Source organism: Ahaetulla prasina, chromosome 5, assembly GCF_028640845.1.
Source record: "Ahaetulla prasina isolate Xishuangbanna chromosome 5, ASM2864084v1, whole genome shotgun sequence".
In the NCBI taxonomy this organism is placed as follows: domain Eukaryota; kingdom Metazoa; phylum Chordata; class Lepidosauria; order Squamata; family Colubridae; genus Ahaetulla; species Ahaetulla prasina.
This window is the reverse complement of record NC_080543.1, coordinates 84,100,024-84,127,221: the sequence shown is the minus strand read 5'-3', so window position 1 is coordinate 84,127,221 and position 27,198 is coordinate 84,100,024. Positions and strand designations below refer to the sequence as shown.

Below are 27,198 nucleotides of genomic sequence, written 5' to 3'. Positions count from 1 at the left end.
ACAGTTTGTCAGCCAGCTACAAATCCATCTGGTGGTGATGTTGTCTATTGCACATTTTTCTAGCTTACCAAGAAGTAGATTGTGGTCCACTTTGTCAAATACCTTACTGAAGTCTAAGTATATTATGTCCACAGCATTTCACTGGTCTACTAATTTAGTGACTTTATCAAAGAATGAAATAAGATTGGTTTTTAACAAACCCATACTGGCTATTAGTTATAACTTTATTTGCTTTTAGTTGTTTGCAGATTTGTTTTTTGGATTATCTTTTCCAGGATTTTCCCAGATATTGATGTTAGACTGATTGGTCTGTAGTTTCCTGGGTCTGTTTTTTTCCCCCTTTCTTGAAGATGGGAACCACATCAGCCCTTTTCCAATCCTCAGGTACTTCCCCTGTGCTCCGGATTTTTGAAAGATTTGGTACAATGGTTCTGAGAGAACATCTGCCAGCTCCTTCAGAACTCTGGGATGTAATCTTCTCAGGTCCTGGTGATTTATATTCATCAAGGTCAGATAGGTGTTCTCTTACAGTTTTCTTGCTTATTTTTTTTATTTCTGGTTTGTCTTTTACAGTAGCTGTTTCGGTACGTTGGGCTGTAATTTATTTTTGTGTGAAGACTGATGCAAAGAATGAGTTAAGCAGCTCTGTTTTCTCCCTACTGCCTGTTACTTCTCTCTTTAATGGACTAATGGACTGTTTCCTTGACTTTTTTCTTGTTATTAATATGTTGGAAAAAACTTTTTTTTATTATCTATGTCTTTTGCAGCAAGCCTTAGTTCATTCTGAGCCTTTGCTTTCCTAACTTCATCTTTGCAGATTGCTGATACTCTGCCTTGGTTATGTGTCCTTCTTTTCATTTTCTGTACTAGTCCTTTTTTTAGTAAAGTTTTTTATTTTTTTACATATAAACAACAACATACAATGTATTTTTTCTGAACAGAATATCGGCCAGGTTACATGTTCATACCAAATTTAGTTCTCCACCAACACATCTTACATGCTTTCATTGATATATTTTCTCTAATTTTTATTTTCCTTCTTTTATTTCTCTTTGTAAATCTAATCTTACCCTTCACCCTATATTTTCATCTTCTATCAAATTTTCCCTCTTTCCCCCCTTTTCTATTCCCATTTATATTAAACCCTTTTATTCCCATTTAATATTTATACTCTTTTATATCTTCTACTTATCAAACATCAAGATCAATCATACATTTGCAATTCAGTGAAAATTCATATATTATTAACCAGAATCAAAAAAAAGAAAAAAAGAGAAAAAACTCAGTTTTTCTTCATAATATCATTTCTAAAATTTTTAGTAAAATCCTTCAAACATTTTTTCTCATTTTAAATTCCATTATCAATATTTAAATCATTTAATATATTGCCAACTCTTTTTTATGCTTTCAATTTCATTAGTACTTCAACCAATATATATTTCAATCCTTTTTTATTTTCCTCCTTTTTCTCTTTCTCCTCTTTTTTCTTTTTTTCTCTTAAAATTCTCTATCCTCTTTGCTTGTCCTATATTTCCATCAACTCTCCTTCTCCCCTCTTCCCCCATTTTTATCTTTTCTCTGTTAATCTCAAAATAATCCTTTAACTTTGTATTTTTTCTTCCCTTCTTTCTCTCCTTGTCTCTTCCTTCCCTCCTTATTTTTGTTTGCCCGTCTTGTTTGCAATATTTTTCCATTTACTGTGTGAATGAAACCATCTACACAGGAAGAAGCAGAAGAATTTCAAACTGATGACTCTCCACCAACTTCTCAACAGCTGTTCTGAAAGGAAGTGCTAAAAATGAGTGACTGTTGTCCGGAACAACTCCTCACATGGTTACAGATTCCAAATAGGAGTTTAAAACTCTGTTGCAGGAAATTAATTTTGGCTTTGTTTAATCATGAACCCAATTCTTCTGTTGTGACTGATCCCTTCCTTTCATCATGCTGCTTTTGGATAGGAGGCTTGTTTGTCCTTGATCAATTATTTGTCAGAAAGTGAAAGGTGCACCTTGTTCCTGCTACAGTACCACTTGCAAGATAAATAAATAAAATCAAAAAGTGAGAGAAATGCTTCATTTTGTTTTGCTCCTTGAATGATGATAGTGATGGAGATTCTGCTTCTAACAGACTCACATCTAAGTCTCACATCTTTTGAAGGAGGGGCCAGCAATAAATAGTAATTACATCCTTCAGAATCCTAATATGAAGGACAACTTCATCCTGCAATATCTCCTAGGTTTTCTAGTGAATTCTGAAAGCAGAGGTTTAACAGGAGTTATAATTAGGATTTAAGACAAGATAGTAAATCTAATTAATATTACTCTTAAACAGTATCTATTTGAACAAGATACTATTATATAGTTTGAACACAAAAGCAAAAGATCCAACCAAAGATGCCATGACTTACGTAACAAAGAGTCTTCTGTCTTAAACATAGTTTTTCTTTTCCCTAGTCTCATTGTTCCTCCCATGTCACCAGGATTATGTTCAGGCATATCAATGACCTTAAGAAAGAAAGAAAAACATGTTTTGTATAATTTATGCTTCAGACAAATGAAACACATAAAAATTGAAATACATGCCTATAAATCTACTTGCATTTCTATTGAAATACTGCATATAATAAAGCCAGGCTCACCAGCAACTTATTAATCACTGAAATCAAAATAAACATAGCATATTATTTACTTCTAGTAAACATATTCCTAGAACAATTCTAGTAATCAGTCCTAATATTTCATATATGGAAACAATATTTATTCATATTTACACTGAAGTAAAATTTGTTCCAAAGCAGCGGTAAAACATTAATATTATCCATGTTATATTTTATTTATTTATTTGATTTACATAGACTCCCATCTCAAATACATGGCTCCAGGTGGCTAATATTCCAGAAGACTGATTGTTTTAATTCTAAGCTAAAGGACACTAAAAGGCAAAGTAAAGTTTGGATTACAGTGGTAAAATTCTTTGGATTTAAATGCAGGGTACATTATTCATATCAAAAATAACTAAAGTGGATTCACTGCATTTGTGAAACGACTGAATGCTTTCAGATTATACATGAAAAGATTATCCTCACATCAATAGCTGCTACTATCACACCTTAAATTTCAGTAATTTTCTAGATTTAAAGAGCAAAAAAGATTTTTTTTTAAAAAATCCTGTAAACTAACTTTTGTTCTTCATATTTAAGTAACACACAACAGTTATATTTTTGGCTCCACAGATTTGATTCAAACATTACAGTGAATCATAACTTCTTTTGGTCACTTTTAGCTTAAAAAAACTCCCTTTTTATGACTTGAAGGCAATGGTAAACCACTTCCAAAAATCCTACTAAGAAAACTGCAGGGACCAGTCCAGACAATTGCCTGGAGCGAACACAAAGGCATGGGCACACACACGTATAGGCACTTGATGGATTACAAATAAACAAACTAAGTTTTGGTCACATTTTGTATGAACCAAATCAGATGGTTACATATGCTTTTCAAGTTAACAGACTGATTATGATATAATCAAGCTCCTGCTAAATCTGACTGATGGCTAATGAAAGAGAAAGAATACAGTATTTACTCTTTTTGAAAGATACCAGATTAGGGCAGGGAAGTTGGTGAAGAGAACTTGGAAGTAGTTGACATCTGCCATCTAGAATGATCATGTATTTTTTTGTTCCTAAAATTTATTCTAAACCTACTCAATGGCCAAACAGGATTTTGAGAATAGCTTAAATATAATAAACATATGAATGATTACAGTACAATCTAAATATAAAAGGACAATTATACATTCCAGTCAATATCTACTGAAAGCATCTTAAAATAGTTAAAATGCTAAAACAGCAATATTGAAAAGCTTTCAGTATTAAATAATAATTATTATTCCTCCAAAGGATAAAAGCTCTTTCCTCTGTCTGGATGATTGGATGATTACTAGAAGCCCTTTCAAGATATAGAATAGAACAGAATTTTTTATTGGCCAAGTGTGATTGGACACACAAGGAATTTGTCTTGGTTCATAGCTCTCATTGTACATAAAAGAAAAGATACGTTCATCAAGAATTCTAAGGTACAACACTTAATGATAATCATAGGGTATAAATAAGCAATCAGGAACAATCAATATCAATATAAATCATAAGGATTGCCAGCAACAAAGTTACAGTCATACAGTCATAAGTGGGAGGAGATGGGTGATGGGAATGATGAGAAGATTAATAGTCGTGCAGATTTAGTAAATAGTTTGACAGTGTTGAGGGAATTAATTGTTTAGCAGAGTGATGAATTACAGAGTGTGTGTCTCTTTTTCCTCAATATCTTCAAAACAGACCTTCTATTTGAAAAACATGGTGATTACTACATAAAGCTTTCTTGAAAGTGTGCATAGATTAGGACATTATCTAGATTAGATTATCTACAGGAGAATCTCATTAAGATAAGGCATTGTGAACGAAGCCTAATAAGAACCAATTTTAAATTACCAAGAAATGAAATATGTGTTGGGCTTGGTCTCTGGGTGTTATGTGAATTTCGTTGTATGGGTATACTGTGTATATACGTACAATGACATGTGTATATATGTACAATGACAATAAACTTTATAAATAAATATATATAAATGCACACAATGCTCCTGTAATTCAACCATGCTTCCAAGATAGGCAGCAAGATGAAGGATTGGGCAATGTCTTAATAACAATAACAATAACAGTAACAGAGTTGGGAGGGACCTTGGAAGTCATCTAGTCCAACCCCCTGCTCATGCAGGAGACCTATACTAGGGATTCGAACCGCTGAACTGCTCACCTTTCTGATCAACAAACTCAGCATCTTAGCCACCGAGCCACCTAGCCAGGTCTTGATCTAGCCCTCCTTACATGATAGCTTTCCTCCCACCTTGGTTTTAAACCTGACTGAATACATACCTTAATGATAACAAAGACTTAATGATAACTAAGATTTAACAATGCTTGTTTAAGGTTAGTGTCTACATAAAGCTGAGTATACTCAAGGAGAGCAGGAGGAATTCATATTGTCAGTGGAAGGTATGATGAATCATTTTACAATCTAATCCCAAAATTTAACAAAGGTTATGCAATGAGCTTCAACAGATATCAATAAAGCACCTATGCTTCAGACTGTCTACAACTTGAACCTCTAAATAAAAATGATTCTTGGCTCCATTTGTTGAAAAAGGTATAATTTTATTAGAGATTGTTGTAACATTGCATAGTAAAAATTGAGAATCGTGTGCCAAAATCCCTAAATTCTATTCCCCCCTTAATGGCTCCCTCCTTCTTCCAGCTGGGTGACCTTGAGGTCCAGCGTCTATTTTTTATTTCCCAAGCATTCCCCCCCCCCTCATTCCCCCTCCACAGTTCATGGCAATCTGTCACCTTATAGCAGTGAAGTACAGCAAGCAGAAGGTGGCAGCTGACATTTGCATACAAATAGAACAGCATAGAACAGGTTGTGTTTCTGAGTGTTCTTTTGGCATGAGTAACCATACAGGGGTAAAGGAGAGCAAATGATATTACAAATGACATGATAAAGTCATGTAGATAATGTGATTGATATAATTGGCATCATTTATTCAATGTCATGGGGCCACTGGGGTTTTTAATGGCCACTCGTGCCCTTTTGCTTTTTCTTCATTTAGATAACACAGGAGGTAATAATATCAGGGTTCCTAGAAAAGCAAGACTAAACCTACCTAAAATTCCTGGAGTATTCTTATACATGAGTGCATATATTGGTTGCTGAAAGCTTCAGTGATAGACTAGTAATGGATAATATTTCATGCTTATTTTCACTGTTTTCTTGTGATAACAAACATCTTTATCAACTTGATAATTTAAGGACAAAGTAGGGAGCTAGTCAAGTCTGTGCTTGGCTTAAATATTTAAATATATTAAAATTATCATAAATGATACATTTTAAATCTTTATTCGATCAACCGTGTCACGTTATTTCTATCCAGTGGGTACATTTTGGTCTGGACCTAGATTGCTACAATTTAATAGGTAGCCATCTTATCAAAAAAAAAAAAAATTAGAACAAGTTTTTATTGACTTTTTAGTTCCCTCCCTACACACATATGTAATTTATGAACAGAGTATTGGACATATCATATCTTATACAATTCAATATATCAAATATATTTTACTTAGTTACAATTTTTGCCAATATGTTCTTTTTTCATAATTTTTATTCATTTCCTAATATTTCCTTGCTCATTTCATTAAATCACGTTTTCTTTCGCCCTCAAGTTCTAATTTCTCCATTTTTATTAGTGTTCATTTTCTTTCATATTTTTTTTTAACTATTTAATTTTTTATCCTAATATTATATTCGGGGTTGCCTTTCTTCCATTTCATCTTTTCCTTTTCACAGCAATCCTTTCTTCTCCTTCTCACTCCTTTCCCTCTCATCCTACCTCCTTTTTTCTCTCCTCTCCTACTCTTTCTCTACTTCCCCTTCCTTTCTCCCCCTTCTCCCTACTTCTCCCTATCTAACCTTCTCCCTATCTAACCTTCTCCTACTCTTTCTCTACTTCCCCTTCCTTTCTCCCCCTTCTCCCTACTTCCTCCCTATCTAACCTACTCTTATTTCCCCTACCTTTCCTCTTCTCCTCTTCCCTTTCTTCTTTCTCTCTCCCTCCTTCTCCCTTTCCATCTCTCTCCTTCTTCTTATCTGTCTCCATTGCTGTATTTGTTTTCATTTCAATATTTCTGGTGTCCAGACAACCCCGATTTTCTCATTTATTATGCATATTTCTCAAACCTCCCCTCCTATATTTTAGTTATTAACATTGTCTTCATCTTATTCCATTTATATCTTAAAATCAATTAATGCAACCTTCCACCTCTTATTTTCTTAGAGTTTTTGTTCACACTTATTATTTTCTTCCAATAGTGTACATCATTACTAACATTTCAATTTTATTCCCTTTTACATCTTAATTTCAATCATTTTCACTTATAAACCATACTTTCTTTCACATTTCATCTGCTGGATTTTTCATTCTTTTATATATTTAAAATTTATTTCCTTACTATCAACTATAATTCTCTCTCATTCCATGCATTCTCAGACACAAACAGAAAAAGAAAACATATATCCCATTATATCTTCCACACTCCTCCTTCTCTTTTTTAAAATTTCCTTCATTCACTTCATTTCAACCTTTTTTACTACCTTTTTGCAATAATCTACAGTCATGGCCGAAATTGTTGGCACTCCAGAAATTTTTCCAGAAAATCAAGTATTTCTCACAGAAAAGTATTGCAGTAACACATGTGTTGCTATACACATGTTTATTCCCTTTGTGTGTATTGGAACAAAACGAAAAAAGGGAGGAAAAAAAGCAAATTGGACATAATGTCACACAAAACTCCAAAAATGGGCTGGACAAAATTATTGGCACCCTTAACTTAATACTTGGTTCACACCCTTTGGAAAAAATAATTGAAATCAGTCGCTTCCTATAACCATCAATAAGCTTCTTACACCTCTCTCCCGGAATTTTGGACTACTCTTCCTTTGCAGACTGCTCCAGGTCTCTCTTATTGGAAGGGCGCCTTTTCCCAACAGCAATTTTAAGATCTTTCCACAGGTGTTCAATGGGATTTAGATCTGGACTCATTGCTGGCCACTTCAGAACTCTCCAGTGCTTTGTTGCCATCCATTTCTGGGTGCTTTTTGATGTATGTTTGAGGTCAATGTTCCTGCTGAAAAACCCAAGATCTCGGACGCAAACCCAGCTTTCTGACACTGAGCTCTATAGTGCAACCCAAAATCCTTTGGTAATCCTCAGATTTCATGATGCCTTGTACACAGTCAAGGCACCCAGTGCCAGAGGCAGCAAAAGAACCCCAAAACATCATTGAACCTCCACCATATTTCACTGTAGGTACTGTGTTCTTTTCTTTGTAGGCCTCATTCCATTTTTGGTAAACAGTAGAATGATGTGCTTAAGAGGTCTGTAAGGGGCGAGCATAAGAGCACAAGCGTGCCTATCATTCCTGTCCTATTGTTTCCTTTCGCTATATCCAATTAATATAGTTATTACATACTCATACATATATATATGCTTATATATTGTATAGTAATTTCATGCTTATGCTTATATATTCTGTGTGACAAAATAAATAAATAAATAAAAATAAATAAATAAAATCTTGGTCTCATCTGTCCACAAGACATTTTCCCAGAAGGATTTTGGCTTACTCAAGTACATTTTGGCAAACTGTAATCTTGCTTTTTTATGTCTCTGTGTCAGCAGTGGGGTCCTCCTGGGTCTTCTGCCATAGCGTTTCATTTCATTTACATGTCGACGGATAGTTCGTGCTGACACTGATGCTCCCTGAGCCTGCAGGACAGCTTGAATTTCTTTGGAACTTGTTTGGGGCTGCTTATCCACCATCCGGACTATCCTGTGTTGCAACCTTTCATCAAATTTTCTCTTCCGTCCACGCCCAGGGAGATTAGCTACAGTGCCATGGGTTGCAAACTTCTTGATAATGTTGCGCACTGTGGACAAAGGCAAATCTAGATCTCTGGAGATGGACTTGTAACCTTGAGATTGCTGATATTTTTCCACAAATTTTGGTTCTCAAGTCCTCAGACAGTTCTCTTCTCCTCTTTCTGTTGTCCATGCTTAGTGTGGCACACACAGACACACAACGCAAAGACTAAGTGAACTTCTCTCCTTTTTATCTGCTTTCAGGTGTGATTTTTATACTGCCCACACCTGTTACTTGCCCCAGGTGAGTTTAAAGGAGCATCACATGCTTGAAACAATCTTATTTATCCACAATTTTGAAAGGGTGCAAATAATTTTGTCCAGCCCATTTTTGGAGTTTTGTGTGACATTATGTCCAATTTGCATTTTTTCCTGCCTTTTTTTGTTTTGTTCCAATACACACAAAGGGAATAAACGTGTATAGCAAAACATGTGTTAATGCAATACTTTTCTGTGAGAAATACTTGATTTTCTGGAAAATTTCTGGGGTGCCAATAATTTTGGCCATGACTGTATATATTTCTTCTAATTTCCATTATTCTAAAAAAATAATAATAATTCTACCACTATTTTATTTTCTACTGTTCACTTTTCTCCTTCTTTTAACCATTTTCTTTCAGTCTCTCCCAAATCCTATCCCTTAATATTTTTCTCCCTTCTCCTGTTCTTTTATCTTCTTCTTTCTCCCTTTCTTGCATCCTTTTTTCCACCTCCTTTCTCTGACTTTTACTCTTTTAATTTCCCCCCTCAATTTTTCTCTATTTCCTCCTCTTCTCTTTGTTCTGTCCCTGCTAATCCCAGTGTAATCATTTATTTTTTTCAGTCTTTTAATTTCCCCCCTCAATCTTTTCTTCTTTTCTTTTTTCCCTCTCTTTTTAAAAATACCTTTCCCTCTCTCCATTTTTATTCTTTCACTATCAATCCCAATATGATCATCTATATTATCCTCACTCGTTTCTTTTTGAACATTATATTTTTATTCTTCTTGTTTCCTCATAATTTCTTCATAATTTCTTTTTTTTATTTTTAAGCCACAGTTCTGCTTGTTTGTTCCCATTAAAGGACTCTTGCACCATTTGAAGCATCTCCCATAATTCCCCCCAGTTCTCCATGTTTTCGATATGAGGAGAAAAACTTTTTAGTTTTATTTATCTTAACTTATGTATAGTCCAAATTCAAGTCCAAAATATTGTCTCTTTTCCCCCCCAAGTTTCAATCTTGATCTTTACCATAGCTGTTCAGAGAAGTACTCCTTCAGTGTTCCTCCTCCCCTTAGCCTAAACAATGTAATGTTATCTCTTTTTTTCTTCTCCAGCAATGAATCTCTCCAATCCACAACTCCCAACAACAAATTTCACTGGTTAATTCACAAAAGCAGTTTCTTTTTCTTCCTCTATTAAATTCTTTCGTTAGTAGAAGATACTTTCTCTCAGTCTTCTTCTCCTTCTAACATTTACATTTTCTTCCAAAACTGTCGAAGCATCTGGTGGGCTTCTCACGAAGGCTGCTAACGAACGACAGACTCATGGACTTCTCGGGATGAGAGCCTGGAGAAAGTCTGGGATGAGAAGCCCAGAGCAAATTCCAGAGCCCCCTTTTATTGTGTATAGGTAAAAATGGGTGGTTACAAAAGGTAAGCAGGGGAGGTTACATATTAGCATATATTCAACATGTGAACATGTGACTGCAAGCACATCCACAAGCCTATGATTTTGGAAGAAAGCTCGTGATTCTTTGGGAGGAGTTTTGCCATGAGGTGGCTCTTTGTTCTCTGCCATGAGGTGGCTGCTCTTTGTTCTCTGCTTATTGCCTACGTGGTACAGCTGCATAGCAACCTACACGGGCTACAAGGACATCACTCCCACACGTGTCTAAGGCGTTCTACAGTTACACTATTCATGCTACACGTAGCAAACAGAAATACATCTTGAAACATCCTGGCTCTGCATGTTAACAAATCTCATATAGTTGTATGTATAAGAAACTTCTAAGAAGCTTTGTGAAAAGAAACCTTATCAGAAAAGGAATGTCCTGTGGCTAATCACAAAAGTGTTGATACATTTCACACCATCGTTAGAAGCAAACATCTTTGCAGCATTGACGTGACTGACATAAAACAAGTTTCTGCTTATTTCTTTTGTACGTGATAAAATTAGCCAAAGTTACTTAATGCTGATCTTTGCACATAAGCAATTTCTCAAAGGAGTTCATATGGCTTAATATTGCAACACAAAACCAATTTTAAATCCAGATGGAACATTGTTTCTTTTAGGGCTTTTGTCTTATAGATCCTCTTTGCTGTTTATTTCCTCTCACTTTAAGTTTCCGCATGCCAATTAGCCACTAACTTCAAGCCAAAAAATTTTTGAGCTTTAAAAGTTTTTTTCTTCTTGCCTGCCAGTTAGCAAGTCACTCGCCTGGTAACAATACTCTGTTCTGATTTCGCCTCCTGCTCAATCTTCTTGTGTGGCCATCCCGACTTTGGCAGCTTCTTATGGCTGCCTTTCCTGTCATTGGTCGAAGGTTGGATGCCAGTGCTGCAGAGAATTTGCAACTTCCCTGTTCACACTGGCCAGTGCCGTCTTTCTTCACTGTCCCTCCAGGACAACTATGGTTCATTGAGAACCCCTAAAACGGCAGGAATTTTGGTGCCCTTCCCGGAGTTCCCGGGGTTTGCATCATCCCATTGTGATGCTGGCTATGCCTCCCTCATCAAATTTGTTAAGTCACTTAATCAGATTTAAAATGGCCAATATCCTTGACAGTGATTACTCTCCTGGTTAACTGTACTTGATCTTTTGTGAAATTGAAATTTCCTTTTTCCTAATTGGGGTGGGGTGGGGACTTTCTCAGTGCTGGAGATGTGACATTTTTGTGGAAAATGTTTTCAAGTGATACAGCAACAATTTATTGTTGCAACTAACTCAGAACTACTTCTTCATTTACCATATGCTCTGTTAGCTTTTAAAACTCCTAGCAGCATTTTCAGCCTTATAAAATAGTACAAATTTTGATGTAAATTTACTAACCTATTTTCAAAATTATTTGGCCATGTTTGAAAATTTATAGCTTTCCTATCACTTAAAACAAACACTGCCAGTCAAGTACCAAATTATTTCACAACATAACTTAACTCTGCAGTCTCCAATGCTGCAAATTACTTCCTTCAAATTCTAGCAAGATATTGTATTGGTCATTATTGAGGACTAGAGATTTTTGCTAATGCCAATTTCTCAGTGTGGCTAAGAAATTTTGTGCCACTAAATATCCCTATGCTATGCAAAATGCCATCCAAATGTTTGTCAAATTTTGTTAAGATCGTGGCTCTATTTCCATAATATGCCAAATGTTCATGGATGCAATCATGTATCAATTGGTTAAAGTATTAGATGAGAATTGAGGCTAGCAGTGAATGATCACTGGATGACATTGGGCCAATAATTATTTCTTAACACAGTGTGATAAAAGGAATTAGAAGATGGTCAAACATATACAGCCATTTTAAGCTACAGGAGGAAATATGGGCTATTAATGGTAAATAAATAAATACTGGATTTAAAATAATTAAAATATTTCTAACAACATTTCCTAATGAATTATATTTACATGCATAGAGTTTGAAAGATGACGCATATTCCTGACACATAACTCAATTAAACCTTTCAAAAGGACAAGCTCTGACTTGAACTCTCCAATTTTCTCATTACCTTTTACGTTTCTACCAGTAGAAACAAACAGACAACAAACTCTTCTCCATAGTGGTGGAGACAGCAGCCAGGCATGGGTTGTACTCATCCGTTCAGATTGCTAGGCGCTTCCAGCTTTTGACTCAGTCCTTCAGACTGAACGGACGTGTGGAAAGCAATCTCTTCACCTTTACCTGGTTTTGCTGTCTGGACTTTAGATCTCTTCTTTTTTTGATCAACTTGGCGTGAGTGACAAGCTGCAATCGCCTTGGTGAACTTGGAGTTTTTTTTCCTAGACCATTTCTGATCTTCCCTGGGATCAGGGCTTCCCAGCTCCCTATTACATCTCCCAGAAGCGCCCCTTTAAACATCTGGATTTCCGGGGCTGTGAAAGAGCCTTGCACTCCCTGGGGAGCTGGCTGGCAGAATCGTGGGGATCCACGATTGATTGCAAATCGAGTGCTGCAGGAGTGTTGCGCTCCATAACTGGGCTGATCGGGCGGCCATTTTATTGCCAAGGCTTCAAAAGCCGCCTGACAGGAACTTGAACTGTCAAGAACTGTCTATTTAAATCTGCCGATTTCAGCGGCGACAGCCCAGCACTCTCCTGGTCTGTGGCTGCGACTGGGTCCTCTGGCCGGAACATCGGCCATATTGTCAAGAACTCCGCACTCCGTTTTGCTAAAGCTGCCGCTGGTAGCATCACCCCAGGAGTCTAGCGCTCCACATAATGGCCACATTGCAGACTTTGACAGCTGGTGGCCAATTTGGATTGAAGAAAAGTATGCTTTGGAGTTCGCGCGCAAAAATTTGATTGACAGGCTGTCAGTTGAGCAGAGTGCCTTCAGGCTGATTACTTTGGCATTGGAATTACCACTCCTGCCCTTCTTGACCTAAAGGTCTAATCCACCTAAAGGTCTGAGGGGCATTGTCCTTAAGACTCGTTGGCTTTAAAAAAAATTCTTAGCCTTGTGGACTATTGCCTCTACAACAGCTCCATCCTGTGGCCAAACCTGATATTGGTTTTAGCTTGCCGCTACCACTTCTGCACTAGATTTCAGTGACCTGCACTTATCCTGCTGGATCAATCAAGTGGATGTGCTGTTCCTGGACATTAGTTGATACTTATTAATTATTTTTTAAAAAAAGAAAAGAACCAGAGGAATCAATAGTTTCAGAAGTCATAGGCTTCAGGCAATTTCTCCTCCTTGATTGAGTTTCAGCTTACTCTGTTTATCAATGGCAGGAAATCTTCCTTCTGTACACAATTATGCCAAAGGCCTTGGCAAAATCTAAACATGGCCAAAAAGCTGGTTCCGAAGGACAAGCTACTTCTGTTCCAGGTGACTCTGGCACAGGTGGTTCTCAGGCAGGCGGCGTGGGGGACAAGCATACAGCTCCTACGGCTTCAGCTTCCCGTCACAGGCCCCATGATTATATGCAGTCCTCTAGCAGGGATGAGAGGCACAGGCACCAGGCCTTGCAGAAAATCTGTTGAGAGAATCTGTTGGAAATTAGGCAGAAGGGCAGCATCCGCCAACACAGGAGCAGAAGAACATTCCAGGTTTTTATTGATAGTAAGCGTAACTCCACTTGCTGGTGTAGGTGTAACCTCACCTGCCGGAGGAGGGGCAGGAGCCCCACAAGTTGGCTGTGGGAATTGGACAGTCTTTTACCAAGATCTGGTCAGGGGCCACAGCAGAGGAACAAGTTGGAGAAGCCTGTTGTAGGTGCAAACCCAAGGAGCTCTCAGGAACTGCCCCTTGAATTTTTCTCCACCCCCCTGAGATTTTTTTATTACTTGTTCTGTCTCAAAAAATCAAAACAAACTGGTCCTCTTGGATTTGGCTGTGCAGTACCTTCTGGAAATCAGAGCAATTCAGAAGGTGCCTGAGGATCAGGCAGGGCAGGGATTTTATTCCCTCTTATTTCTTGTTCCCAAATCCTCGGGTGGGTGGAGACCTATTTTGGACCTTAAAAGACTGAACCGATAAGTTATCTACAAACGGTTCAAGATCACAACGTTGTTTTTCAAAAGCCTGTAAAAAGATATTGTAGAAAGTTAGCAGGCACCCTTCTCATAGAAGAATGAAATATTTTAGGAAATATTTAAAAAGGCAGAATATTATACTTCCCTGGATGAGAAAAGGAAAAGCATGCTTTTGAAAAGCACCCCCCAACTTTGTTAATAGCCCAGTAAAACTGGTGCCAACCTATCTACAAGACCAAAGACAGGATCAGTCTATATACAAAACGAAAGATCTTCAACCTCAGGACATGATAGGATTAGCCCTGATTTAAGATCCAAACCAGGACAAAGCCATTAAGCCATTGCTCAACACCCTTTCAGAACACAACCGTCTTCATTACATCATCACCCAGCAAGATTAAACCAAGCCTGGGACTCAAGACAATCTACAAAGTTTCCCTTGCAGGAGTAGGGAGGGAATGGGGATTCTGCAGTATCCTTCCTCTGCCATGCCCACCAAGCCACACCCACCAAGCCACACCATGCCCACCAAGCCACGCCCAGTAGTAAAAATATTTGGATTTCACCACTGCACCAAACTGATTCTTCTGGAACGTTTTACAACGCAGAAATTTGTTTCAAAAGAGGATCATATAAACCCACAGAAGTGCCAGAAAAGTCTGCTCTATTTTTTTTTCTGCGTTATTGAAAAAAAATGCTTGGAAAAATCTCTGGGATTCACTAAAAATGGCTTGCAAGCTGGGAGTAACCTGGGACAAAATGGAAAATCTCTGCTCTAAATTCAGTCTAAATTTTTTGCTGTACAGAACAAAAAAGAATTATTCTCTTCCTGGGAAACCTGGAATGACATTATTTATATACATAAACTGGCTAGTTAATTGCTTTATCAGAGACTAAATAATAATTGCTAAAATACAAAGAAGACATTTCATAAATCCCTCTAAAACACAGGGAATCTGTCTTGTTTTATTGAGGCTTTATTATCTTTACCAATAAATAATATTTGTGCTTTGACTTAATAAAAATAGATGGGTAAGCATGTAATTGACATATTGCTCAGTTGAAAAGTATCTGGAAGAATGAAATAATATTAAAGTAACAGCAGCATCTGGGATATGATATCCAAGTGATACCCCAAAGTTATCAATAGCATCTATTGAGTACAAATAACGAAGTCATCTGGAAGATGAGAAAACTGATGCTGTTAACTTTAATTTATGGTTCATAGGTTATCATAACTGCTATTTCATAATGTTACAAAATATTATACAAATCTATATAAGAATTTTGTGTTGTGTCATTCTAGTTTTGTCTTGTGTTATTGATATAGATTAGCAAAAATATTGAACTAGTTTGTTATTTCCTTACTTGTCTAGTTTAATCTAGTTTAGTCTAGCCTAGACTAGTTTATAGGTCTGGGATTTCTTTATAGGTTTTCATCAAAGTACTACCAGATATTATCCAGCTTAACTTACAGAAGTAAATCACCATATGTAGTTCTTTGGGCTACATTATGCTGTGACATTGAAAAAAACCTACCCCAAACTATAAGAACCATTTTCTAATCAAGTGTACTTTGGTTCATGATATTATTGATATTTTATAGTTTTTTTAAAAAATGTTACTCCAGTTTATTTATTGGGTGGCAAAGCTGTATAAAACATACTCAACATTTAACATTTGTTATATTATATATTCCTGGTTTTTTTTAGAAACTCCATTTTCCTGACCAAAATCTCCTTATAGGGACTGTTTATATTGTACATATTCAAACTATATCATTAAAAAGAGATTACATAAATTGTAGTCAGTACACTCTGAACACAAGAGATTTTCATTAAAGTAACTAGTCACTGATAGTTTTACATTCCAACCTAATACACACAGCCCTGTTCTATACTGATTAATAACACAGCATGTGTTCATTATAAGTCATGCATTGTTGCACTTTCTTTACTAGGCTTGATTTACTGAGCAATTATTTTATCACTTACCTCAAACATTATGCAACACAATATATTAGATTACTGTCTAACTGCTTGAGTTAAATAATTTTATGTATCCAATTTTTTACAAAAGTATTACACTTAGTAGCAGAACTCTTTGTCTTAATTTTGGCACCTACTGCATTCAAACCATTATTTTTTAGCTAACAGTGCTAGCAAAAGTCAAGCATGCATGTTCCACAGTTATGTGTGACCTTAGAGAGTTGAGAGGAGCATCCATTCATAGTTGTTTGTCATTTCTTAAGCAAGTGGTCTGGCATAAATGTCTGCTTTAAATGATGTTTATATAAAAATGAAATTATGGATTGTCTATATTTATTTATTATTCTTCAACAGATTTTAAATGGATTTGTCCAAACATTAGTTTTATTTAATTTGTAGTAAGAAAAATAAAACAAGAACTGGAAAGAAAATACTATGAGTACAACTGGAAAATCAGGTAATTTGGACTGCTCATAAAATTCAATGCTAGATCTATGCACAAAAAGTGACTCATTCAGAAACATTCTTAATCATGCTTGCAACAGATTCCTTGGAAATAGTAATGCTTGTCTGTCTTGATTAAGTGATTCAACAAGTCTAATCAAGAATGAGCAAATCTGGGCAGAGTCCAATACCTGTTTAAACAGAAGGAGGAATCAATACTTACAACAGGATTCTTTGAATTGGGATCAAATTCTGTTGAATTTGCATCTGTAGAAAAAAGATTAATTAAAAAAACTGATGTAAACTCTGTGGGTTCTGATGATGAAAATGCTCTTCTCATTGGCTTTTTAACATTATACATAATATATTCTTCAATTAAACAATATGAAGTAAACCACTAAAATGAGCATGTTCTGACTAGATACATTTATGAATGATGCCCTAACTGACATTATAAATGATAGCAAATATAACAGATGCGCATCTATAAATATAGTACTTCCCAATTTCTTTCTTGCTCTGAGCATGTACTTAAAAGTCACTATGAACAATAAGGAACATTAAGCCTATGCATTAATTTTAATAGTTTTGGTATGCCTGAAATCTGCATTCCTAAACCATTGTGACTGCAACAAAGGTAGAAAAAAGCAGATAAGTAAATAAGAAAATGGGTATTATGACACAAAGACCGCCTCATCAGTTTGTTGCATATTACATTGTTATGCAAATATGAAAAGCAAGTTTTGTATTGTGACACACTTGTAGTCATTTTGACATCATTACAGTTAGCTGCAGATACCCATGGATAATCAAAAGTAAACATGTTCAGCATTACGAAACAAGATAGAAAGATCTGGACATGAATTAGAGAACAAATGAAAGTATATGACATCATCAAGAGAGTAAAAGAATTGAAATGCAAATGGGCTGGTCACATAACAAGATGGCAGGTGATGGCAGGTGGACCAGGGTAGTCATAGAATGGATCCCACTTGATAAAAAGGGTCCATGAAAGAGACCTAAAACAAGATGAATCTAAGACATCAGCAAGCATTGTGTGCCCAATTGGCAAAAGAAAGCTCAGGGCCATATAGGTTGGAAACATGCATTTTATTTATTTATTTATTTATTTATTTATTTATTTATTTATTTGATTTTTATCCCTTTTCTCCCGAAGGACTCAGGGTGGTATAAGAAGAGGCCTTCATCCTGCAGTGGATAGACAATGGCTAAAATGATGATGAATCAAGAACTCAAAAGGGTGTTGGACAATGATGTTAATTTGATTACTCTTGGTGATCAAAGATTTTTTTTCTTCAGTTGTCAGAGTTTCATTAGAAATATGATCCTATCACAAACAGTGTGGAATTTTCTTCAGTCAGGTTAAAGGCATCAACATACTGTCTTTGCCTAGAGGAATGGAAGATTCCTAAAAGACTAGAGAGAAGATAAAGGGATACTGAAGGGGGCTGAAATCTAAGAAGTGAAACTTATTATTAAAGTGTGTGATTGACTCATAGAAATTTTACTTACAGTGTTATTTGGGAGTTATGCAACACCAAAACTGAATCAAATAAATAAACATTTACCATGTTTCCCTGAAAATACAACCTATCCCCAAAACAAGCCCTAGCTCGATTTTCATGCCTGCACCTAATTTAAGCCCTATCCCCAAAATAAGACCTAATTAAACCCCACCCACTGTCTGGTTGTACAAGGTGGGGTGAGGTACAGGTGTAAAAATCAATCTAGAGTGGGGGTGGGGGGTGGAGCTGCCCCATGCGTCCTGCACCTGGCTTACCATAGGATCACCATAGCCTGGCCTCCCACACCCTGACACTTGTTGCACTGCTGCCCAATTTCTTCTGCAGATGCTTGTGGCCGCTTGTGGCCGGATGCCATGTGGTGCATCACACCGGTGCTCCTGCTCGCAGCAGAACACCACAAGTCTCATCGCGTTGGCTGCTGCTCATGTGCACAACAGCATAACAAACCACACAGCCTCCTGCTGTGAGTGGTGGCACCAGCGCTACAAGCCATATGGGATCTGGCTGCAAATGCCATGAGAAGCACAGAAGTCTGGCAGTGGTGGGGGCGGAGCTGGCGACATGGCAAAACGGCATGCAAGTTTGAACTCCAGACTTGCTGCCGATGTTTTTTCGCCACAACGGTCCTTGTTTTGGATCTCACTGTCCCGGAGGGACAGTGATAGTGTAGGGTACTTCCTGCCGGTCTCAGGGATATCACACAATCCCCGACTGACCCAGGAGAAACCCTTTTTCGTGGTGATCAAATCCAACCTTGGCTGTCAAAGCTGGGACAGCTCCGGAAAGGAATAGCGGAAGGAATATGCTGACAGGGGTGAGAAAATATTATCTAATGGACTTTGCTAAACCATCCTAAATTGTGAATGAAAGAAAAATAGTTAAAAATAATTGACTTGAATGGCGGTTTAAAAAGTTTTGAGAAATTTTCTTTTTAAATGTATTTTGGGATTTTTTTTTCCTTGAGAGTGCCTCCATTTTGGATTGAATGAAGGGAATTATTCTTTTACTGTTTTTGGACTTATTGTCTAAGGAAAAACTTTATTTTTGCTCTCTGGTAGCTACCAATAATTGTTATGATGATAAATTGATTTAAAAAAATTTTTAAATTAATTCTTTCTGTTTGACCCTTTTTTCTTTTTATTTTTCCTTTTAATTTTTATGAGGGTGAAGGAGGAGTGGCTGTGAGAAGGGAGAGGCAAAAGACTGCCATCTATTGGCCTTTTTTTCCCTGCAAATTTATAAATTGGAACTCTTCTTACTGAAAGGAAACTGCTACATTGTTATACTATTTCCCTAGGGCTTTAATCTTGAGATACAGTGTTGCTTCTTGAGATATTGAGAGAGAACACTGAGGATTGTTTATTCAGGTGTTTCATGTTAAATTGTTAATGGAATAAGTCTGGAAGGGAAAAGAAGAAGGCAGCTGTTTTTTCTTTTAAATGAAATTGTGAGAAGAGACTAAAGAGATAATAGTTGGAATTTTTTTTCCTGTTTTTTTTTTCTGCCCTCCCTGCTATCATATTTATTTTTATTTTGCACCTCCCCCTCAAAAAATTTTCTCTCCCCCCCCTTTCTTTGCACATTTTTGAACTTTTGTATATCTCTCTTTTTTTCCCCCTCTTTTCCCCTCTTTTTTTTATTAATTTCTTTTTTATCTCCTCCTCTTGGAATAAGACATGGAAGGGTCTGAAGAAATATTTTCTTTTTTCTTTTCCTTTATTACTGATTTGGATTACAATTTGGATTCTCTGGATATTTATCTTTACATATAAAAACTGAGTAGAAAAGGAGCAACACATGCTACAGGGATTCCAGTTCCCACGGCTTCACCATCAAGCTCTCAAAGAACAATACAATCAATGCTCACACAGGAGAAAGAGAAAGATGCTTCCCTGCAGCTTATTCTAGAGGGGATCCAAAAACTTCAAGTAGAAGTTGAACAGATTAAGCAAAGAACAGAGAAAACAGATGAAAAAGTGGATCAGATGTTGAAAAATTATGAGGACAGACTTCAAAAAATAGAGGAGAGAGAGGAACAAAGAGAGAAAAAAATTCAAAATATTGATAGTAGATTGGAAGAGATGGAAAAAGACAAAACTGCTGTTTTAGGATGGGAGATTGATAGAGCAGAATTTTTTCTCAGATTTCAAAATGTAGAGGAAGAGAAAGGCGAGAACTTAGCAGGTAAAATGGCAGAAATTCTGGCTGAATTGTTAAAAACCAGTAAGGACAGGGTACTTCATGGTATGGATGAGGTTTTTAGAGTATAGACAAGATATGCAACAAGAAATAATCTCCCTAGAGAAGTTCATATAAGATTTACTAAAAAATCTATTAAAGTACAAATTCTACAAGCATCAAGAGATCAAACATTGAAATATAAAGGCAAAGAAATTGTTGTGCTGAAACAAGTACCAAGAAGAATAAGAGAACTAAGAAGAGAATATCAATTCCTGTCCAAAATATTGTTGCAGAAAGGTGTGAATTATAGATGGTTGGCACCAGAGGGGTTATTGTTTACATGGCAGCAGCAAAAATAGAGAATAGATGCGATAGACAAAGCCAAGGATTTCTATGCACAATTTTTTAAAGAGAAAGGAAATACAAGTGCTGATGTCTCACTGATCGAACTATAAGAGTCAGAATTATTAGCCCTGCTTGCGAAAGAAGGTGGTGCTGTAGGAGGTGAGGTTGAAGTCAAGCTACGTCGAGAACCTAGATCTACCAGAGCGATAAATCCTAACTACAAAGTATAGAAATGGAAGAGAGAAAATGGATATCAATAAATATAAATGGACTAAATTCGGCTATTAAGAGGAGGAAAACATTTCATAAATTAGAAAAATTGAAATTGGATATACTATGTTTGCAGGAAGTACATATTAAAAAACAACATGAACAAATAGTAATTCAACCTAAATTAGGGGAAGTATTTACCTCATTACCACAATGTAAGAAAAGAGGCATAGCTATATATATAAAAGAGACACTTAAGGCAAAGTTCATACATGTATATTCAGATGAGAATGGAAGAATTTTGATGCTGGAAATAATAGATGACAATATAAAAATCCTCTTAATAGCAATATATGCTCTTAACAAAAATCAAGAAGAGTTTTATAAAAAACTGCATATGAAGATACTTGAATTGGACTATAAAAATAATTGTATCCTTGGCGATTTTAATGGTGTAGTTGATGTAAAAATGGACTATAAAACACAAAAAACAACCAGGCAAAACAGAAAGACCCTCCCAAGATCTTTTTTTAAAATGGTAGAGGAATTGAATTTACAAGATGTGTGGAGAGAAAGGAATCAAGAGAATAGACAGTACACTTTTTATTCTAACAGACACCTATCATGGTGCAGAATAGATATGATATGGATGACAACAGGAATCAGTCTTAATATAAGAAAAGTAGATATAGAAGCCAATATCTGGGCAGATCACAACCCCATCATGCTGATATGAAAAGGCTAGAGGAAAAGATCCAGGTGGACCTTAAACACTATGATCTTAAAAAATAAGGAACTTGTACAAAGAATAGAGAAAGAATTGACCTTTTTCTTCAAAGAAAATAAAAAGGAAGATACCTTAACTCAAAATCGTTGGGATATGATGAAAGCTTATGTAAGAGTTTTGATGTAAGAGGTTTGATGAGGAAAAGGAATCGGAAGAAACAAAACCTTTAGAGTATTATAAAATGATTATAGGAAATTGGAACAAGAATTACAAACATATCCAGAGAGAAAAGAAATTAAAATGAGAATGTCTTTAGTTAAACACAGAACGGTCTTGATTGAAAAGGAAGCATTAGCACAAAACATCAAAGGGACAAAACAAAACTTTTTGAAAATTCCAATAAACCAGGTAGATGGCTAGCTTATAAGCTTAAAAAAGAGAAAGAAAATCATAGAATAGTTCAATTGGAAGATGACAAAGGCCAAATTCAATTTATGAATGAGGAAAAGAAAAAAGTGGTTCAGAACTTTTACACACAACTATATCAAAAAGAGGAGATTGACGAGGAAGAAGTGAAACACTACTTACATAAAGCAAATTTACCCCCGATTCCTGAAGATACCAAAAAGATGTTGGAGGGAAATATAACAATGATGGAATTAATGCAAGCCCTTAAAAAACAAAAAAATGGTAAAGCACCAGGCCCAGATGGGTTTCCAGTTGATTATTATTTGACTTTTCAAGAACAATTGGGCCTTCCATTACTAGAGGTAGTGAATGAAGTGATGCAAAAAGGGAAAATACCTGAGACCTGGACAGAGGCCTATATTACTCTTATCCCTAAAGAAGACTCTGATCTTAAACAGATAAAAAACTATAGACCTATATCCCTGTTAAACTCGGATTATAAAACTTTTACTTCAATAGTCACAGGACGTTTGAAATGATATTTGAATGGGTTTATATATTCCAACCAAAACGGATTTCTGCCTAAAAGACATATTAGAAATAATATAAGTATAGTTTTGGACACTTCAGAATACTATGAGGCACATCCCGAAAAGCAAATGGCTCTAATTTTTTTAGACGCACAAAAAGCCTTTGATAACGTTAATTGGCGTTTTATCTTCCTTCAATTGAAACTAATGGGTTTTGGTTCATTAAAGCAATAGAAACTATATATAGTAAACAATCAGCTAAGATTATGATAAATGGTGAACTGACTGAAGCGTTTCAAATAGAAAAAGGTACAAGACAAGGTTGCCCACTGTCACCGTTGCTGTTTGTGTTAACTTTCGAAGTATTAAATAGAAATATTAGAGAGGATAGGGAGATAAAAGGTATGAGAATTCAGAGGGAAAAATATAAACTCTAAGCTTTTGCCAATGACCTGGTTTTTATTATAGAAGACCCATTAGAATCTATAAATTGCTTGATAGAAAGAATAAACGAATTTGGGGAAGTAGCAGGACTGAAAATTAACAAAGATAAAACAAAAATTTTGACTAAGAATATGCTAATGAAGCAAAAAATTGAGCTGGAAGAATATTCAAAGATGCAGGTTGTAAATAAAGTTAAATATCTGGGGATATATTTGACCGCAAGGTGTAGCACATTGAAAGAGAACAATTATGATAAACTCAAACAGCAGATTGTGACAGATCTGGCTAAATGGGAGCACTTACAATTGTCATTACTTGGAAGAATATCAATAATTAAGATGAACATATTACCTAGAATATTGTATCTTTTTCAAACTATTCCAATTAACCCCCTCTCGTGGGTGTGGCCCTCCTCTCTATCGAGGGCCTACCTCGATGATGGATTTTGGAATCCCGAGAGGTGGCATGCTTCTAAGAGAGGGTTAAGGAGGTTTTTAAATGTATTTTTTAGAAAACTTTTAATTAAATCAAATAATGGGTTTCGAGGTGGGGTGGGGACACCCACAGGGGGTTAGGCTGGTCCCTTCTAAGGTTCACGATATGGAGGTCTGTAAAACGGAGGTACTTGAGGAGGTGAAGACTCGACCATGTATGGGCATTCCTATCTGCACGGTACGAGGGAGGGGCAGATATGGCGGGAGTGGGGGCTCATATCATGTTCGGGGAGTGCGCTCTTGCTGTTTGCAAGCGATTGCGCATTCCAGGGCCCCAGAGTTTACTCGGGCCCCGAGTGGCTTTTTCCCTTGGAGCCTGGACCTTCGGCTGATGCTATGCAATGCCAGGTCCGTTATGAATAGGCCTCCCTCATAGCCGATTTTATTCAAGAGGGGGATGAGGACCTAATGGGCATTACGGAGACCTGGTTGGGCTCCGAAGGGGGGGTTCCCCTCACTGAGATGTGCCCATGAGGTTTCCATGCATTTCATCAGCCGAGGGCCCAGGGTAGGGGTGGGGGGTGGCGGTTGTTATCAATGAGAGTCTGGAACCGAGGGAGGTCGCTTTCCCGCAGATAGCCGGTTGTGAAACCCTTCTAGTGAAGTGGGGCTGTGGGGTGCAGGTGGGCTTGCTGATTGCATACCTGGCTCCTTGCTACGTAGCAGCCCTGCCCGAGCTGCTAGAGATGATAGCCGGGACAACGGTTGAGACCCCCAGACTTATGGTTTGGGGGGTTTCAACTTGCCGTCGGTGGGCGACTCGTCAACGGCAGCGCGGGAGTTCATGGCTTCCATGACGGCCTTGGACCTGACCCAGTTATACCAAGGAGCAGTCCCACTCACACTGGGGGTAACACACTGGACTTGATTTTCATCTCGGGACAGTGGCTAAATGATCTGGAGTTAGAGGAGTTACTATTTAAACCCTTGTCATGGTCAGATCATTTGCTCCTTCAGTTAGACTTTCGAACCACTGCATTGCACCGCAGGGAGACGGAACCAGTTCGATGGTTCCATCCCAGGCGCCTGATGGACCCAGAGAGGTTTCTGACGGAGCTTGGGCCATTTCCAAGGGAATTAGGCCATGGCTCGGCTGAGGAACTGGTCGCCCCTGGGAAGAGGCGGTTCTGGGAAGAGGCGGCGGCTGGGGCTTTAGACTGTGTCATGCCTTTGCGGCCTTTGCGGCCTCTGACCCGGCGACGAACTCGACCAGCTCACATATTCAGACCTACCTAGTGGTGATCAGAGCAGCGAAACATAGCTATTTTTCCGCATTCATCGCATCGACAGATAATCGCCCAGCCACCCTGTTTAGGGTGACCCGCTCCCTGCTTACGCAGGAGGCTCGGGAGGACCCCTTACAGGGGCATGCTGAGGATTTTGTACAGTATCTGTCTGATAAAATCGCTCGGATTCGGGATGGACTGGACACTGATTGGATAGATCCAGTTGGGTTGGCGGAGACGAGTCTTGAGAGTTTTATCTGGGCTGAGTTCGATCCTGTGACTCCCGATGACATAGACAGGCTGTTGGGTAGGCTGAATCCCACCACATGTTTATTGGACCCGTGTCCCTCCTGGATGGTACTGGCCACATGGGAGGTTACATGAGGCTGGTTCCTGGGAGTTACCAACGCTTCTTTGTTGGGTGGCATTTTCCCCACCGCCTTGAAAGAGGCAGTGGTGAGGCCCCTCCTCAAGAAGCCCTCCCTGGACCCAGCTGTATTAGCGAACTACCGTCCAGTCTCCAACCTTCGCTTCTTGGCGAAGGTTGTTGAGAGTTTGGTGGTATATCAGCTTCCTCGGCACCTGGAGGAAACTATTTATCTGGACCCATTCCAGTCCGGTTTCAGACCCAGGTACAGCACCGAGATGGCTTTGGTCGCATTGGTGGATGACCTCTGGAGGGCTCAGGACAGGGGATGTTCCTCTGTCCTGGTCCTGTTAGATCTCTCGGCGGCTTTTGATACCATCGACCATGGTATCCTGCTGCGGTGGTTGGAGGGATTGGGAGTGGGAGGCACCGTTTATCGGTGGTTCTCCTCCTATCTCTCTGACCGTTCGCAGACGGTGTTGGCAGGGGGGCAGAGGTCGACCCCGAGGTGCCTCACTTGTGGGATGCCGCAGGGGTCTGTTCTCTCGCCTCTCCTGTTCAACATCTATATGAAGCCGCTGGGCGAGGTTATCCGTGGTTTTGGGGTGGATTATCATCTGTACGCTGATGATACGCAGCTGTACATTTCCACCCCGAACCACTCCAACAAAGCCATCGAGGTGATGGGCCGGTGTCTTGAGGCCGTGTGGGTCTGGATGGGGAGGAACAGGCTCCAGCTCAACCCTTCAAGACTGAGTGGCTGTGGGTTCCGGCGTCCCGGTACAGTCAGCTTACGCCATCGCTGACTGGGGGGTGGGGAAATACTGACCCCCAGGAGAAGGGTGCGTAACTTAGGCGTTCTCCTGGATGATCGGCTGTCCTTAGAAGAACACTTGACGGCCGTCGCCAGGGGAGCATTTTATCAGGTTCACCTGATTCGCCAGTTGCGCCCCTTCCTTGATAGGGACTCCTTACGCACAGTCACTTATGCCCTCGTCACTTCCCGCCTGGACTATTGCAATGCTCTCTACATGGGGCTCCCCTTGAAGAGCACCAGGAGGCTCCAGCTAGTCCAGAATGGGTGATAGAGGGGGCACCGCGCTGCTCCCATATAACACCCATCCTGCGCGGCCTGCACTGGCTGCCGGTAGCCTTCCGGGTGCAATTCAACGTGCTGGTTACCACCTTTAAAGCGCTCCATGGCTTAGGACTGGGGTATTTGCGAGACCGCCTTCTGCCACATATTGCCTCCCAATGATCTGTGCGCTCCCACAGAGCGGGCCTCCTCAGGGTGCTGTCAACCAAACAATGTAGGTTGGCGGCCCCCAGGGGGAGGGCCTTCTATGTGGCGGCACCAACCCTATGGAATGAGCTACCTCCAGGGTTATGCCAACTCCCTGACCTCCGGGCCTTCAAACATGAACTGAAGACGTTATTATTTCACTGAGCGGGACTAGCCTAAGAACGTATTTTAGCGAAATTTTAATGGGTTTTAAATTGGTCTTTGACCGTTTTAGTGATTCGGCCACTAAATATTTGCTTTTAATTGTTTTTAAATAGTGTTTATTTATTATATTTATATTATAGTGGTATGTGTATTTTAATATTGGCTGTACACCGCCCTGAATCCTTCGGGAGATGGTGCGGTATAGAAATGTAATTATAAATAAATAAATAAATAAATATTCAATAACATTTAGAAAGGAACATATTGTTACATATAGTGAATTGTTAAATGGACAGGGTGAGTAAAAAGCTAAATCAGAATTAGAGGCAGAAGGTATAATAATGAATTGGTTTTCTTATTTGCAAATATAATCCAGATATGATAAAGATGTTAAAACAGAAGGCTTTTATAATAATATAACCACTTTTGATAAGATTTTAACAGGTTCTGATGACAATCTGATTAAGAAACTGTATGGATATCTATTAGAAGAAAAAAAATGGGAGAAGAACAAGTAAAAGAGACTATGATTGCTTGGGGGAAGAATATTGGTCATGGGATAGATTTAGATGCCTGGCAAAAACTATGGATGTATAATTATAAAATGACAATGTCTACCACATATAAAGAGAATT

At 38.1% G+C, this 27,198-nt stretch overlaps 1 protein-coding gene across 4 annotated transcripts in view; it reads right to left on the bottom strand.

The window, feature by feature from the left end:
* CTPS2 (CTP synthase 2) overlaps positions 1–27,198 on the bottom strand; it is a 193,691-nt gene that overhangs the window by 36,773 nt on the left and 129,720 nt on the right. For all 4 annotated transcript variants that reach the window (XM_058186754.1, XM_058186755.1, XM_058186756.1 and 1 more), the window contains 2 exons: positions 16,861–16,904; positions 2,408–2,504 (listed from right to left, as the gene is read on the bottom strand). In XM_058186754.1, the coding sequence (XP_058042737.1) occupies positions 2,408–2,504; positions 16,861–16,904 (141 nt within the window). The remainder of the gene's footprint in view (positions 1–2,407; positions 2,505–16,860; positions 16,905–27,198) is intronic.